This window comes from Pantherophis guttatus, chromosome 3 (assembly GCF_059756535.1).
Source record: "Pantherophis guttatus breed Tessera chromosome 3, ASM5975653v1, whole genome shotgun sequence".
Classification (NCBI taxonomy): domain Eukaryota; kingdom Metazoa; phylum Chordata; class Lepidosauria; order Squamata; family Colubridae; genus Pantherophis; species Pantherophis guttatus.
Window position 1 is genome coordinate 56,920,049 of NC_142065.1, and position 17,323 is coordinate 56,937,371.

At 39.9% G+C, this 17,323-nt stretch overlaps 1 protein-coding gene across 1 annotated transcript in view; it reads left to right on the forward strand.

The window, feature by feature from the left end:
- DMAP1 (DNA methyltransferase 1 associated protein 1) overlaps positions 1–17,323 on the forward strand; it is a 45,605-nt gene that overhangs the window by 21,001 nt on the left and 7,281 nt on the right. Inside the window, exons 10-11 of the mRNA XM_034414907.3 lie at positions 14,397–14,469; positions 15,289–15,572. Coding sequence (XP_034270798.1) covers positions 14,397–14,469; positions 15,289–15,572 — 357 coding nt within the window. The remainder of the gene's footprint in view (positions 1–14,396; positions 14,470–15,288; positions 15,573–17,323) is intronic.

Sequence of the window (17,323 nt, forward strand, 5' to 3'; positions counted from 1 at the left end):
AGAGATACTTTTTAAATGGCGTTCCTTTGATTCTTATTAGTATCAGCTCAAACTAGAATGAAAACATGCAATTGCTTCATGTTAGGAGTTCATAATTTTTTTATTATTTATCTTTTTATTAAGACATGATTTCCTGTGTGTAAATGTATATTGTCAGGAGATTCTCCACCACCTTTCTGAAAAGATTATCAGAGGAAAAGTATGTTGGGGGGGGGTTGTTTCTGTTTCAATGTTGCATCATTGGATCTCTTGTATGACATGCGACAAGAGGGCTGGATTCTAACCTGCTAAGTCTTTGATAATGAGGGAAAAACAGTAGGATGAAAGAAAGTTCTTAGCAATCTCAGTTCCATGGAGCACACTGGGGAATGCTGAGGTACAATTGTTTAGTTCACAGCTGGACCCCTTCCACCAAGAAAGGCTTCCAGCTGGTAGTTTTACTTGTTACCTGCTAACTAGGATCTTGTAGACAAATTGGTGGTCAGACCAATTAAAAAGAAATGGGGGGAGAGGGAGCTTTCATTCCCATTGATTCACACATCCAGCCTCACTGGCTTTTAAATATTTACTAGCCAACCGAGCACATTTTTAGCATTGATTAATGAGGTACAATCCACTGTGGTGCTTGCTTTCTCTGAGCACAGGAAAGGAGGGTGCGGGCTAGGACTATTCAAGCTAAAAGTATATTTCTGCCTGTGTTAGGCACAAGGGAAGGGGGTCACTTGAATATATGTATGTATTAAATGTGCCTTCTCAATATTTGACTTGTCCCTCTATGAAATGGCTAGATGGGATGCCTGTTTGCTCTTCTGCAGAGGCTCTTTGTCAGCTGCCTTCCCTCTGACATTAATGCAAAGCCAGACCTCATCAGCTGCTAACAGGGGAAACATCTGTCTTTCTTCGCTTGATCAATACTGTCCCTTCAGAAGCTGAGCCTTCAAAGCAGTTACATAAAATACCAGTAATATTTATTTGGATTTGATAAATTTAATTACTTGGGACAATTAATAATTTATCTCTGTAGTATTGATGGTGCTGCGAGGCATTTTGGTGAGATAAGCTAATGGTAATCGGCACCTCTTTATTAGCTGGAAATTGTGCATTGTTAAGGGGGGGAACTTCTGATGGATAGAAAGATGAAGTGTTTTAGTTGTTTTTACTGTCTTGTTCGTGTAGTAACTGTAGTGAGAGCCAGAGTCCACTACATTAATGAAGCTAGGGGGACAAAGCACGTGGCTAGATGGGGAGGTATGCATAAATGGAATGTCATCTCAGTTACTCACAAGTAGTAAGCCCTGATGCAATCCAATAAAAGGGGTTGGTTTCCAGTTCATCAGCAGTAATGCAGTGGCCTTTTAGTAAAGGTGACAAATCATGATTTTTTATGTGGTAGAGAGACATGCATGGAAAAGATGATGTCAAATGTTGTTGTATTGGCAAGCTTTAATTTCTTTATAGGTATAATTTAATATGCTCATAAATTCATATATTTTAAATATTAAAGCCAATTATAAATAATTATAATTATTTTTAAAAAGCTATTTTCTGATAGATTAAATTACAGCCAGTGAATATGTTTAGTATTGTTATAATTATTTTTAATTACTATAAATTTTATCCATCTATATGCCTTTGAGCACAGAATTGTTATTCATCTTAAAAAATAAATTGAATTCATTTTAACCTTACAATAACATAGGTAAGCTTTATAAAATGAAGACAATGTCTCTAGTACCTGAGGGTTTTTTTTAGAGAGGAACTGTGGTAGTTAATTTTCTTGTTCTTATTTCTTCTACTTGGTAGTACCCCATAAATCATAGCTTTTTCTCTTTTCTGTTAGCATCATTATTCAGTCAGGATACATATTTTAGCTGCAATCCTGTGTGTACTTATTTGGACTTAAATATTGGTCATAATCGGGCTAGCTTTTTATCACATTTATATAGACTTCCATTGTTAACATTAAAAATGGAGATATTTCAGAGATCATTCTCTTTAAGCACTGTACCATCTTTTATTTTTTATTTTTCACTTGTATTCTTTTACTTGGAGGATTTTATGATATTATTTACCATCACTATAATCATACAGTAGATGTTTTTAGCTATGCAAGCATCTGAGATTTATTAGATTGCAGTGGAGTATAAATTTAATAAATAAATTTATCAAGCCCTAAAGTTCTGTCTTGTGGAGTCTCTCAGTGCTCGTTCCTCTTCTATCTAACATCGACATGAAGCCATTGGGTGAGATTATCCATCAGTATGAGGTTAAATACCACCAGTATGTTGATGACACTTAACATTTCTATCCCTGGCTGACCAAATGATGCTGACAAAGTTCTTTCCCAATGTCTGGAGGTTATATGGGTCAGGTTGGAGAAGAACCAGCTTACCTATCTTTACTTCTGGATAGGGCATCATTGCCCGATTTGGACTTTTGTCTCCTATTTAAAAGCAGGTAGCAGTTGTGGCCAAGAGGCTACATAAATCAATCATGTGCACTAATTGCATTATTTCCTGAATTATAAGGCATTACTCACTTCCTGTTCTATTGTCATAACCATTATCATGGCCACCTCCTGTTCTACTATCATAACACTTTCTACATGGGGCGGTCCTTGAAGAGCTTCTGGAAGCTGAAACTGGTCCAGAATGCAGCAGTATAGATAGTTCTGGATGCACAGTAGTACAGCCATGTAACCCCAATCTTTCACCAGCTAAATTGATTTCCAGTCGCTACTTGGTGTGATTCAAGGTGCTGGTTGTTACCTATGAAGTCCTTAATGTCATAGGGATAGGTTACTTGCAAGACTGCCTATCTCCAATTGACTTTACACATTCTACAAGGAATGCTCTGAGTCTCCTTAATAAAACAGTGTCATCTGGTAGATTTTGGCAGGCATGCCTGCTCTGTCACAGCATTTGCCCTCTGGATAATCCTGAAGATTTCTATGGCTCCAACCCTGTTGGCCTTTTATAAGGCCTTGAAGACCAGGCTTTTCCCCCAGGTATTGAATCAGAGATTAAATATACTCAATTGTCTGTAATGATTGGGAGTTGAATGACTGGGTTGCCCTTGGTTACGTTACATCGTCTTCTTTTTAAAAAATTTTTGGCATAGAATGGAATGAAATGGAATGGAATAGGACAGAATAAGACCTTTCAATGCTTGACATGATGTTGTTACTTAGGACATGATTTTGAACTTTGATTTCAGTGAGTCTTGATTGGATGTATTTTTTTAATGTATTTGTTGATAACAAACCTTTTTTCTGTCTAATCAAATTTGTTACTAAGAATTGTTTACATTTGTTTCATAAATTCTGTTTATAGTACAGTTGAGAGGTATGATTTTTAAGCAAGAGAAGCTCTGAATAACTTTTAATTTGGCTCAACAGTTGGGGCATATTTCATGACAAAACCATCATAGGAGAATTACTATTACATTTGCCAGAATTACTTCTGCTTAACAAGGCCTTGAGAATAACTTTTGCAGGAAAAAACAGTATCGAGAATTGCATATCATAAAATCAGGTGTAAATGAAAGAATTTCCTTAAAAACATTATTGTAAAAATAACATTCTAGATTCCAGACATGAGAAAGAACAGCTGGATAGGGTAAATACTTTGCATAGTTGTGCACATTCCAACTTTAAAAGAACTGTACTGAACCTGCACCTGTGATTAGGAAATGCCAACCAGATGTTGGATTACATAAAGGAAGGGAAAATATCCTAATGTTCTTAATGATTTCATTTCCATATCTGAATAAAGGCTGTGTCACCACTTACTTTACATTTCAAAGGAAATTACTTTGCTGGAGTGTGAGAAAATGGAAACACTTTAAAATGTGTTGGAAGTTTCATAAGCATTTTAGGGCTGTTGAAACTGAAGTTGTTCCAAAAAATTTAATCTAGATGTATTTATTGATTTATTAACTTGAATTATTTTATGTAACTCATGGCATTTTAACATGGATTTGCCAATTTAAGAATATCCTTCTGTACAAATCTCTGGGCCTGAAGAGTTGAGAGATGAGTAAATTATTTGTGCAAGATCACAGGTCCACTTCACACAGCATATGCTGATCACAGTTGGTTAATCGCGATCAAGACCCGTTCACATTTCTCAGATTTCTGAATGTTAGATCTTATATTGCTGTCTATTTTGTGTTGATTGAAGCAGCAGATGTTTTCTTATCAGCTGACAGTCAACTGTGTATGAGGAAGCAGAGCTGAGGATACTGGTCCTCAGTATCAGGGTACATGGAGGGTTGTGGGTTGAGGTGGCAATAAGGTTTTGCCAGCTGACCATCAGCTCATGTGAAGAAATGGCAAGTGACTATCTGGCTGGTAAATGTGTGGAATTTGGGGTAGGGAAGAACCTGGTGGATTTTCCAAAATCATAATTTGAGAGTCAGCCTTAGATGATGACATTGAATACCAAAAAGGTTAGGTTTGAATTTCGTAGTTCATCTCCATCTACCTTTTTTGTTCATGTCCTCCAGGATAAGTGAGACACAGATTGTTTTGTGGAATTTAAACCATAGTTGAGAATTTCTTTTAATGAAGAGCAATTCAACTAACTGGATAACTAATAGGATATAAAAATCCAACCCTGAGGAGATTATTACTATCTCTGAATGATTTAAAAATGCGGACCAATTACCTTGTAAGAAGAATCTGGCTCTTTCCTAGTGGCTTTTACTCAACTCAGATTGGTATTCCTCTTGGAGAGTTTTATGAGTACAGGCAATGACTTGCAGTATATCTAAATGTGCAACAGACTTAAGATAAATAGTTGTTGTTAATGCCATTCATTTATAGTAGTTATTTGCTTACATCTCTTATTAGCCAAACATTGGGCTTTGTAAATATGGCAGTTCTGTGATATTCTGAAGTGTGCTCTGATTGTTAGTATTTGGCAAATAGCTTGTCCATTGGTATATGAAAATTAAATATGAATTCTTTGCTGGGAAAATCCTCAAAGAAACAGGTCTTATTTTATTTACTTCATACATAACACCAGTTTATAAAATAAAGTGATGGAGTTACTTATTAGGAAAGAATTTCTAATACAATGTTGAATGCAAGTCAAATGTTAGAAATGACAACTGTTCAACTAGAAACTTACCTATTCTTACCCATGAAATCTTATTTCTAAGAGATGAATGTTTAGAGTTGAGATGGGTAATGTTATCTTTCATGACAATGTGATCTAGTACTGCAAGCATTTCCAGTTTCAGGGACAGAGAAGAAGTTATGGAAGTGAGTCAGACACAAGTCTTTATTATTCTTAGGGTCAACCTAAGCCCACCATTCAGGTTTTTGCTTACTGGACTGCTTGTATTGCACTAGTAGCTAAGCAAGAGAAACCTCCAGATTGCTGCCATTCTGCAAATCTCTCTGCTCATCTAGTCATGTGGTTTTGATTCATATATTGATGTGTTGTCCTTTTATTTATTTTTCTCTTGCTGCACAGTTCATACATTTACTGGTTGTTTATAGTGAGGACAAAGACTCCGAGTCCTTAAATCAAAAGCGATGTTGGCATAATTATAAGCACAAGCTGGCGTTGCAAAGAGGGCTGCAGGGAGAGGTTGTCAGAGGAAGAAAGCACCCACAATATATTAACCCAAAAGATCTTAGCTAATCACTTCTTCAGCTTGAGCAATCCATTTTTTAAAAATTTGACATATGGTTATTTGGGGACCTGAGCAATAATAAATAATTCTGGTAGATTGTTACAAAGAAGAAGGCTGAAGGTTAGCTGTTGGCTATTGCACTTACTTAGAATGAAAGTATTCCCTACGTTGTACTGAACTGCTGTCAAGAGGTGCTTTGTTACATTGTGAAAAAAGTAGTAGTTGTTAATCAAACACAATAAGTTTAAGTACTATTAGACCACATTCTCTAATGGCCTTTCTGAGCTGAATGATAAGGGATCAGGATACAGACATGTCATCGGTTGATTCCATCCGAGAGGCCACAGACTTGTCTTTTGGTTTCTGTTAATATTTTTAGACAGATCTTTGCCAAATTGATTTATATTTTCAATTCTGCTTCATATTTCATTTTTTTCTTCCACTATGAGCCAGTTGAAAGATTATATTAATCTGACCCTGTCTTGTCCTGAAAAAGAATGCAGAACTGTACTACACAGTTGTAACTGTGAAGACTTGCCTAGAGCTCATATGATTTTAGAATTAAAACCAGAGATTACAGGATGTGGACAAGCCTTCACAGTCACTATGTAGTACCGTTCTTCATATGAATGAGCAAACATTCACAGTTACCAAAACAGAAGCTCAAGACATGAGAATAGAATAAAGTTGGATCTTTCTTTTTATTTGATGAAAGATACTGTATCTACTGAAATATCCATGTAGAATACCATAACAATTGGATCAAATTAAGATTTGGCATATAAACATTCAATTATTATTTTTTTTTGCATTATCTTTATCATAAGTTTTTCTTTTCCACTAATCTATCTCATGTTTTTTGGCTCTCAGGAGCAAACAGTTCATTCAGAAATTTTATATGCTATGGTGTTTCTTATCTAATCTAAAGATCATCAAATTGAATGCTCCATAGATCAAAATTATAGCTAATAGCCGGAGTCTCTACAGGAGTGGTCAGTATGGCACTAAGATCATACAATAGAAACCCCATCATTTTTATGGGCACATTTAAGGGGAAATGAAGTTTTGACTGCAGCTACCATTTTCTTGTTTTCTGGCTTCTCTGGGGTTACTTCTGGCTATTAGTAAACTAGCATGTCAAGAATGCAGTATTATTCTAAGTTAAAACTACTGGACTAGTTTTCTTACCACCTGGATTTTTAATATTGTTTTTGTTCTTTTGGGAGATTCTTCCGGTTGAATTGTTAAAAGTAATTGTATTAGATGACCGTCAATAGATGTGCTAGGCCATCACTTGTCAAAGGATGATGTAGGGTAGTTTTTGTATGCACTTTTGCCCAGTGCATCCAGAGGGAGCTGGTCAAAAAAGGCAAGATCGCAGCCACGGCTGGATAATCAGAACTCTGCTCCCACTTAAAATGAGGTGGAGATTTAATTCCATAGTTGAGGCTACCACTTGGATTTTTTTTTTTTTACTTAGATACTACATACCCAAGAATGCCTCTACCTCTGTCTCCAGTGTTGTTACTTAAATTATTAGACATTTTTGGTTTCCCAGAAGGATTAGAAATAATTTTTGTGACTTGGCACTTTGATTGTCTGGAAGATCTTAATAGCTACATTTATTTATTTATTTATTTATTTATTTATTTATTTATTTATTTATTTATTTATTTAATTTGTATACCGCCCTTCTCCCAGAAGGGACTCAGGGCGGTGAACAGCCAAAATTAAAAAACATACAAATGCAAAAGTTAAGATAATTAAAAGAATTAAATCATTGGCTACCCAAATTTAAAACCCCAATTCCATAAAATTTAAAATCCCAATTAAAGACCATTTAGGCTAGGCCGGCTTGATGAAATAAAAACGTCTTCAGGGCTTTACGGAAGGTCCGGAGGTCCGGGATCAATCGTATTCCAGGAGGCAGCTCATTCCACAGGGCGGGTGCCCCCACAGAGAAGGCTCGCCCCCTGGGGGCCGCCAGCCGACATTGCCTGACCGACGGCACCCCGAGGAGGCCCTCTCTGTGAGAGCGTATTGGCCGGTGGGAGGTTATCGGTAGCAGCAGGCGGTCTTGCAAATACCCTGGCCCTAAGCCATGGAGCGCTTTAAAGATGAGAACCAACACCTTAAAGCGCACCCGGAAGACCACCGGGAGCCAATGCAGCTCGCGCAGGAGAGGTGTTACGTGGGAGCACCACGTCGCTCCCATAATCACCCGCGCGGCCGCATTCTGCACCAGCTGGAGCCTCCGGGTGCTCCTCAGGGGGAGCCCCATGTAGAGAGCGTTACAGTAGTCCAGGCGTGACGTAACCAAGGCATGAGTGACTGTGCACAAGGAGTCCCGATCCAGAAAGGGGCGCAACTGGCATATCAGGCGAACCTGATAAAAAGCCCCCCTGGCCACGGCCGTCATATGCTCTTCTAAAGACAGCCGTGTATCCAGGAGGACGCCCAAGTTGCGAGCCCCCTCTGTGGGGGTCAGTGACTCGCCCCCAATAGCCAGCGATGGCACCAGCTGGCTATACCAGGACGCCGGCATCCACAGCCACTCGGTCTTGGAAGGGTTGAGCCGAAGCCTGTTCCTCCCCATCCAGACCCGCACGGCCTCCAGACACTGGGACATCACTTCGAGGGCATCATTGGGGTGGTCTGGGGTGGAAATGTACAGCTGAGTGTCATCAGCGTACAGATGGCATCGCACCCCAAAACCACGGATGATCTCACCCAGCGGCTTCACATAAATGTTGAACAGGAGCGGCGAGAGGACCGACCCTTGCGGCACCCCACAAGCAAGGCGCCTCGAGGTCGACCTCTGCCCCCCTGCCATCATGATGTGAGACTTGATCAAAGTATGATGAGGTACATGCTCTTCAATGATAATGGTTTAATGCCATACTCTTCCCCTTTGTTGAAATTCAGTCAGGGCACAAGATTTGCTCCTACTATTATATTGCATGCAGTTCATCCAGTAGACCTGTGTCTGGTAGTGATTTTAATTCAATATAAGGTCATTCCTTTCTTTTCAGTTATTACAGATTTTATAATTTGGTCCACATACAGTATTCCAGAGAGTTTTAGTGAACTCCATAGATATCAGAATGGGTGTGCTGTTGCAAAATTATTCAGACTTGTTTTATACAGAAAGTGATATTGGATGCTGCCCCCCCCAACACTGATATGTTTCTAAAGCGAGCAGGCGAACACCCCCAACTCTCAAAGCAGTACAAAAACACCTTAATGGTATAACATACAAGCCCGTAGGCTTATCGGTGAGAAGCCTTATTGTTTTTGTCAGATTTGCTTTTTCCGAACAGCAGCTGTCTAAGCTGCGTTGTGCTTTCTGGTATTGAGGCGAATGGAGCATCGGGCCTTCCCCGCCATTGAGACTGCCAGGCTAACGGAGCCTACCTAACAGATTATCAGCGCCCTGTGAGTAATAGACTCCTCATTTAGTTTTAATACATTTTGCATAGAGAGCAATCAACCTTCATCAGTCTTAAAGATAAATTGGCTTAGCCAGCTAAATTTTAAAGATATTAGTCCAACAGCAGTCACATAAATCATAACGTTTTCTTAATGATGGTAAAATTAAAATATACTCTTGCTTGAAGAAGCCAATGGAGCTTTAATATTCACAGGCCAAATCCTCCCCCAAAATTAAAGGGAAGCTTAATTGATGTTTTCCAAAGCCAACTCAAAGAGTAACATTTCTTCTCAGTTGTCCCTATATATCTTCTGTGTTCTATTAACATGTATAAATCCATCCATATCACTTCTACTCTTTGCTAGTCTTTCCTGGGCTGTCAGTCTTCCATTTTATTGCCTAGATAAGGGAAATCATTTACCATTGACAAAGCTCTGCTTGGCCTAGGAGGGACATCTTTCCTGTGTCATTCTCCATTTTATTTTAGTGCACTTGAAAAAATTACAAGAGGGAACATATCCAAAGTTGTGTAAAAAGTAAGATAAAAGCCTAATTAACATTCTATGGCATCAATAACTTCTGAATTTGAAACTTCCTGATTTGTAACTCCCTCTTGTAGTGGCTTTGATACACCAATATTCTAAACTCCTGTTTGAGCTAGAGAGCTACCTAATGAAACTGGGCCCTAGCTTTGGAAGCAAAAGAAGACAAATGAGGATACCTTGGTCAGTACACGGCAAGACCCTCAAATGGGATATGAAGATAAAATACAGGTAGTCCTTGACTTACAACCAGGGATGAAATCTAAAAATTTTCCCTACTGGTTCTGTGGGCTTGGCTTAATTGGCAGGCATGGCTTGGTGGTCAGGTGACCCGGTGAGCGTTGCTTGGTGGTCAGGTGACCGGGTGGGCGTGGCCAATAATAATAAATAATAAAAATAATAAACAAAGTACACAAAGCAAGAGGTACCAAAAAACAAATTTCACACTTTACACACACACACAACACAACACAACACAACAGACTCACACACAATGTAAAAGCAGCTGCATTTCACCCAAAATGGCCCCTGCAACAATCAGGAACCTCACACAGCCACAAAAAGCTGAAAAACCAACTTTCACACTTTACACACACACAACACAACACAACACAACTGACTCACCCACAATGTAAAAGCAGCTGCACTTCACCCACAATGGCCCCCGCAACAAGCAGGAACCTCACACAGCCACAAAAAGCTCAAAAACCAACTTTCACACTTTTTCCACACAAAATGCCACATACAGCTTTGTAGAGATTTTGTGTGTTTATATAGTTAGAGTGAAACATGACAGAAACACACCAAATCTCAGAGAGCTGCACAAATATTTTATTTTATTATTTTATTTTATTTTATTTATATTTATATTTTTAGATAAAAGCAGCTAAATTTAAAGCTTCCTTAACTTTAAATTGCTATGTCTAAAAAAAAAACCTCCTAAAAAACCCCCAATTAACTATTTTTTAAAGCTCCCTCCCCCCCAAAAATACAACCCCCAGTTACTTACCAAATTGAAGGCACAAGGCAGGCCGATTGAGTTGCTCACTGATTGGATTGATTTCAGGCAGGCAGATTGAATTGCTAGCTGATGCAATTGATTGCAGCAGCCGAAGCAAGGCAGGAAAAGCGAGCGAGCCCAAAAGAAGCAGCAAGCTGCCAAGCGGGCAAGTGGTGACTGGGCGATTGGGTGGGCATGGGCGGGGGGGCCCCACGGACTTTTGTTATCGGTTCTCTGAATTAGCTGCCGCCATCACTACCGGATCATCTGATCCGGTCCGAACCAGGAGCATTTCACCTCTGCTTACGACCTTAATTGAGCCCAACATTTCTGTTGTTAAGTGAGGCATTTGTTAAGTCGGTTTGGCCCCATTGTATGACCTTTCTTGTCACAGTTGTGAAGTGAATCGCTGCAGGTGTTCATTTCGTAACACGGTTGTGAATCTGGCTTCCCCATTGACTTTGCTTGTCAGAAGGTCACCAGGGGTATCACATGACCCCGTGACATTGCAACCGTCATAAAAATTAATCTGTTGCAAAGTGTCTGAATTTTTATCACCATGGGGATGCTGCAAAGGTCATAAGTAGGAAAAATGATCATAAGTCACTTATTTCAGTGCTGCTGAACCATCACTAAATGAATTGTTGTAAATCGAGGATTACCTGTAACGTTTTTATGAGGCTATGGCATTTCCTTAAAAGAATACCAGTATTTCCATATTTAAGTGGTTAGGAATAATATAATCAAACAAAGCAATACAAAGTGAAGCTTTCACATTGCATTGTTGACTTTCGCTGGCATCTTCAGTATTCTGTCATTTAGTTTAGAGAAGATTGGAGAATCTCACAAAGTTCAAGGTACTCTACAAGAGAGGCTGGCAGAAAAATGGAGAGATGTAAAAAAAATAGAGGTTGATGGATACCAGGAGGATATTATTTTTTGCCGCCAAAGGTTTGGCTAGCAAGTAGCAAGCCTGAGTTTAAGAGTGTAGATATAAAATCTACATAAATTCTTCTTTGGCAGCCAACAGAAGTAAACATTTTACTCTGTTGCTGCAGCTGATCATAGGACTGAGCTGCACATATCTGTACTGCATCTTTCGCCAAATTAGATTAACTGCTTCTATGCCCCATCTATGCAGAACAAGAATAAACTCATTGGCTTCTGCCTCCACTTCCAAGTTTCCCATTTCTACTTGCATTGTTTCTGTGTTGTTGGGAAAAAATGATTTCCATTAAAAGGCCCTTCTCAGTATGTGGATTGGGAATCCTAGAAAATCAGAATTCTGTTTGTAGACGGAGCTTCTGAAGTAAAAGTGGCATGCTGCAGCAGCGGTTGTCCTTTCACATTGTGAGGTTCAGCATGAATCCCAAGGACTTGGCCTCATTTTTGGCGTTATGTGATAGTAATTGTGTGCTTGTGTGAACCCACATAGGACTTAGGAGGTTTTCACAGTCCCTTCTCAGTATGATGTAACTATTATGTACTGGTCCATTCATATGAAACCTGTGCAATGTGCGGACAGTAGAGCTTTTGTGTTATGTTCCAAGAATAACTATGAAAGATGCGATTGTGAATCAGTTCTAAAATATATCTCTGACGAGAGGTTGAGATGAGTTGCAAAGTTTTTCAGATTCTTTCTCCCCAAAAACTGAAATGTAATGGGCTGGGAATATGGCAGGGCTATCTCTATCCGAGTATATGCAAAACTCAAAACTGCTGCACTAATATAAGAATGCTAAAGGCTGAAAGCTCCTAGAATGCAGAATACAACCAGGACTGCATATTATATTATAATACAGCCAGCAAAATGACCTTGCTAAAATAAATACTACAATAATATATATATTAAAGTCTCAATTTCTCATGCACTATAACGACAAGTGAAGTCCTCCATATATTACTATATCTGTCTTCTCAGATTGCCAAACACACAATATTAAGGCATGCTAATACAGGCCCTATGCTACCTTAGAGTAATTAAATAACTTAGGTATGTGTTTGGTTGGAAAAGATTCAAAACTCCACAGGGATAGGTGATACCTTTTAACTTAAGCTAAATTCTCCATAAACCTGTTGCAAAGAATATAATTCCTTGCAAATATTTGTAACCGGATCTGTGACATACAGGTCTATATGCCATGTATGATTTGAAGACATTGTCTTCACTTTGGTCTTGTTTTAATTAATGGGCAGAAATTCCTGCCTACCGTACATAACTAAGATTGAGATTACTCTTCTTATTGCTATAAAACTTTGGAACAATAAAAAAAACCCTTTCCAACTCTGAAATGGAATTTGAAATGTGAAGTTGAAATATATCTGCTGGCTAGTTTGGGGAAATCAAATTGAAAAGTATCAATGTCTGCAACTGATGAATAAATGCAAACCTTAAATAAGAACACATCAAGATTATTCTGCTGCCTGTATTATATCAGATAGCAGTTCCTGAAAGTTACATCTGACCATAGAAATGTTACTATAAAGCTGGTTAAAAAAATAGAAGTAATTATGGCTTAATGGAGAAGGTACCAAACTTCATCCAGACTAGAGCATCTCTGTAGAGATGCAATAAAAGACTAATTTAAAATCTATGTATCCTACTGGTAGGGACAACTCGGGCAAGCTTGTGTATTTTTATGATAATTACAATACCGATTCCAGGTAGACTGACATGGTTAGAATCCAGTCATCTTTTCTTTCAAGGCTTTATTGGCATCTTAACCAGTCCAGTAGTTTCCATAAAACAATATGTGGTGTAGTTTGCTGAGACTACTCAACTGGCTGAATAATTAATACTTGACAAATGTCAGGCTATAATTCATGGGATGTGAGCTTTATGATTGATAGAAAGGTAGACCATATTGAAGCCCACTGATCTTCTAGGTTTTAGTAAACCGGATGGTAGAAAACTTGCTTCCAGAGCCTTCCCAAATTTTGAGCTATAAAATTATTAACTTCCAAAGGAATAACTATGCCATTTTGAGAGATTTGTTTAAAAAAGAGACAGTAATGATTAACATCTAAAAATAAACCATCATGAAATGAGCTGTTCAGTCATCTGCAGTTGCTTTTATATTTAGGTTCTTATCTTCAACATTTTTTCGGAGCTCCTATGCATCGAATTGTAGCAGGAGGGTCCTGCTAAGTATGATCTCATGCCAAACGTAGGTTTCCAGCCCTTACTTTGTGCCCTCTTTGGCTCCAGCATGAATGTATGTTCACACTTCTATGAATTGAGTAAGAGTGTACATGCTTTGTGACTCTTTGCATCTTTTGTTAGAAAACTGGCTCTGTAAATGAATCCCATGGCTCTGGGCTCAGCAGGTAAAGGAAGAAGGAAGTCTGTTAGTGCGTGAGCCTAATCAGGCTGGCAAGAGCAAGTAAAGTAGGGCAGCATCACACATTAGCTACTGTGTAATTGAGCTCTTTGATGGTCAGGGCACTGTAGGAGAGGGTGCCAAGCGGAGCAGAACTTTTGTTGTTAATTCAGTCACCCATGGAAGCTGTAAAGCTGTACATCTCTGCATCTTGGTGCCTAGAGAACTGAAAAGCCCTTGCAAGCAGCCTTTTCAGTCCCTGCCCTTGGCCCCAGTCTGCAAACTTTCAGGCCTTCTCTCTGCCTCCGGTTCTCAGCACTTGATTTCCCTTTTCTCTTTCTTTCTTTGGTTCGCTTTCTTCCCCGTGCACTATAAAAAGCAAAGCTCCCATGCCGTTTGAACTAGGCGGCTGTGAGTGAGGGCTAGCTCAGAGCTGTGTGGCTGTTACCTTTGTATTCCAGATGAAACTGCCAAGCTCCGTGGGACAGAAGAAGATTAAAGCCTTGGAGCAGATGCTGATGGAACTCGGAGTAGGTGAGTAAAGAGGGCAGGGAGAGGGAGAGGGAGAGACCCATGGAGCAGTGCCTTTGTAGTCAAGATGGGCTATTTTTTCCCCCCTAGTAATACAGCCAGTTCCTTCAATAACACTATATGTGAATGGGTTTGAAAATAATATGTATTTTGTTTAAGGAAAAAAAGAAGGGGTAAAAACCAAAAGATGATGCATAGGATTAAAAAAAAATACCTTTCCAGTAGAAAAGTATTTGAACAGTCTTTGTCGTTTTCTCTCTTGGGTGGGTTCTTTTAAGGCATCAGAAGTCATGGAATAATATTAAGGAGGGAAGTCTCATCACGTAGGGAGAAGTACTTAGGAAAGAGTGAGTGACCATTGCCCAAACATCTCTGATCCCCTTTTGGTACCTTGCAGCTCTCATTTTGGACAGATCATACATGGTCAGCACAAGGGTCTTTCTGTAATATTGTCAATTCCTCCAAAGCACAAATAGTTGCCTTGTGTCAAGGCTGGATCTGGATTTTGCCACCTTTACATCCAGTGAATAGCAGCCTCCTTGAGTCTAGGAACCTTTGGCTCTAGCAGTTACCTTGAATAATGAACTGAGTGTTCAGTTAATGCCTTCCTTGCAAGATGGACCAGTATCTAAACCCTCTTCTCATACTGTTGAGGCTTGGCTGGAATCTGAAGGCGGATTCCTTGTATGTCCAGTGACCTGGACAATAGAGTTTGGGTTTATTCCTGTATCTGACTAGGAATAAAGTAGGATTACAGCAGCCCTACAGCTGACAACAGGTTCTGGGTCTCCTCATGTAGTTTTCTTCTCCTGCTTTCTCTAGATTTGAACCCGATGCCAACAGAAGAAATTGTTCAGATGTTCAATGAGTTGCGCAGTGATCTGGTGCTACTATATGAGCTCAAGCAAGCCTTTGCAAACTGTGAATATGAGCTGCAGATGTTGCGCCACCGCTATGAGGCACTAGCCAAAGCAGGTAGCACAGGACCTAGCACAGACGGTGGCTCACATCTCGATGGACAGTCAGGCTTGTGCACAGAAGAAGGCAAGGGTGACAGCAAGGAGCAGATCATTGATGTGGTGGGAGCACCCCTCACACCTAATTCAGTGAGTATTATTCGGAAGATTTTTTTGCCATTGCTTGGTTTTTAGCATATGAAGATACAGCCTTTGGGGAGCCACTTGAAACAACAGGATGCTTGGGGGCCTTTGGGAAAGAAGCTTATTTTCACTCTCGGGTGATATACAATCAATCAGAATAGAGCTGGGAGGGACCTTGAGGTCTTCTAGTCCAATCCCCTGCTCAAGCAGGAGACCCCATACCATTTCAGACAAGAGGCAGTCTGGCCTCTTCTGAAAAACCTCCAGTGATGAAGCACCCACAATTTCTGAGGGCAAGCCGTTTCACTGGTTAATTGTTCTCACTGGTAGGAAGTTTCTCCTTAATTCCAGGTTGCTTCTTAGTTTCCATCCATTTTTTCTTGTCTACCCCAAAACTGCTTGCTGAACCTTAAGGAAGAAGGAATTTGTTCATGCAGTCATGAGCCCCTGGAACCAGGCTCACCTGATGGCATCATAGAAAGACATGGACGTTTTTCTCAAGGACTTCCAGGATTTTTCACTCAGTATATACCAGCGATGGTGAACCTTTACAGCACTGACTGCCCAATCCAGAATGCATGTGCATGCGTGCGTGTGCATGCACCGGAGTGCTGGAAACCCAAAGACCAGCTAGCCGGTGCGCGCATGCGTATTTTTTGGCCATTTTACAGGCTGTTTTCAGGCCATTTTTCAGGCTGTTTTCTGAGCCGGTTTTCAGGCCGGTTTTGGCCCGAAAAATGGCCTGGAAACGGCCTGGAAAATGGCCTGTTTTTTGGCTGTTTTTCAGGCCGCTTTCCGGCGCCTGCGAAGACCAACTGGCCGGAAACCAGAAGAACAGCTGGTGACAGCACGCACGCCCATCGAGAGGGCTTTGCGTGCCACATCATGGGTACATACCATGTAATCATCCCCACCTCCAATTCAATCTAGGGCCTCATCGCCCTGCTCTTTAAACTGACATTTTGTTAAATCTCCAACTATTAAGTTTAAATTGTAAGATACAAACTTTGTTATAATGGGGTCAGTGAGTTATTAGTTACATTTGCGATCAGGCTATTAGTCAGGTAGCCATTACTCTACTTGTTCATTGTAGTGCAGCTATCCAGTGCGTTGGCATAATGGCACGCCACAGTCTTTACAAAATGTTAGAGATTAAATTGGAATTTTATGTAGCAGCCCATTCTTAAGGGGAGGATAGAAGTCTCTACTGGGAATGGTCTAAAATGTCCTGCTGGGCACCATTGCCCTGCCGTTTTTGGGAAACTCAAAATCCCATCCACGTCTGGGTTTTAGCCAATCTCATAATCAGTTCTTATTATCCAGTACTGAGCCATTTTTCTGTATAACAATTTTCTGTTACAAAACGTTGGAGTCTTTCATGGCACTGTATTTTCTCATTCTGGACTTGGAATAGGAACAGAGAGAATAGCACCAAGAGGGTTAACATGATCTGGACTGTGATGTATTTGAAAGAAATATAATCAAGTTAATTCACTGCAAGGCAAGTTTGGTACCTAAAGGGCCCCCCTGTTAAATACAGCTCTGACCTTTACCAGCTGGTTACACAAAGACGACACAATTAGATTAGTTCAAGACAAAAGGTCAAGCGCATTCGCACTGTGACCCCTTTACACCGTCTTTGGAAAGGAAAGAAATTCCACCCAACAAGAGGGGGCAGCTCAGGAAGGTTCGCTGTTATTTTCAGGATGGAGAGGAGGGTCATACATTGGTTGGAGGGTAGAGAGGAATTCTCCTTT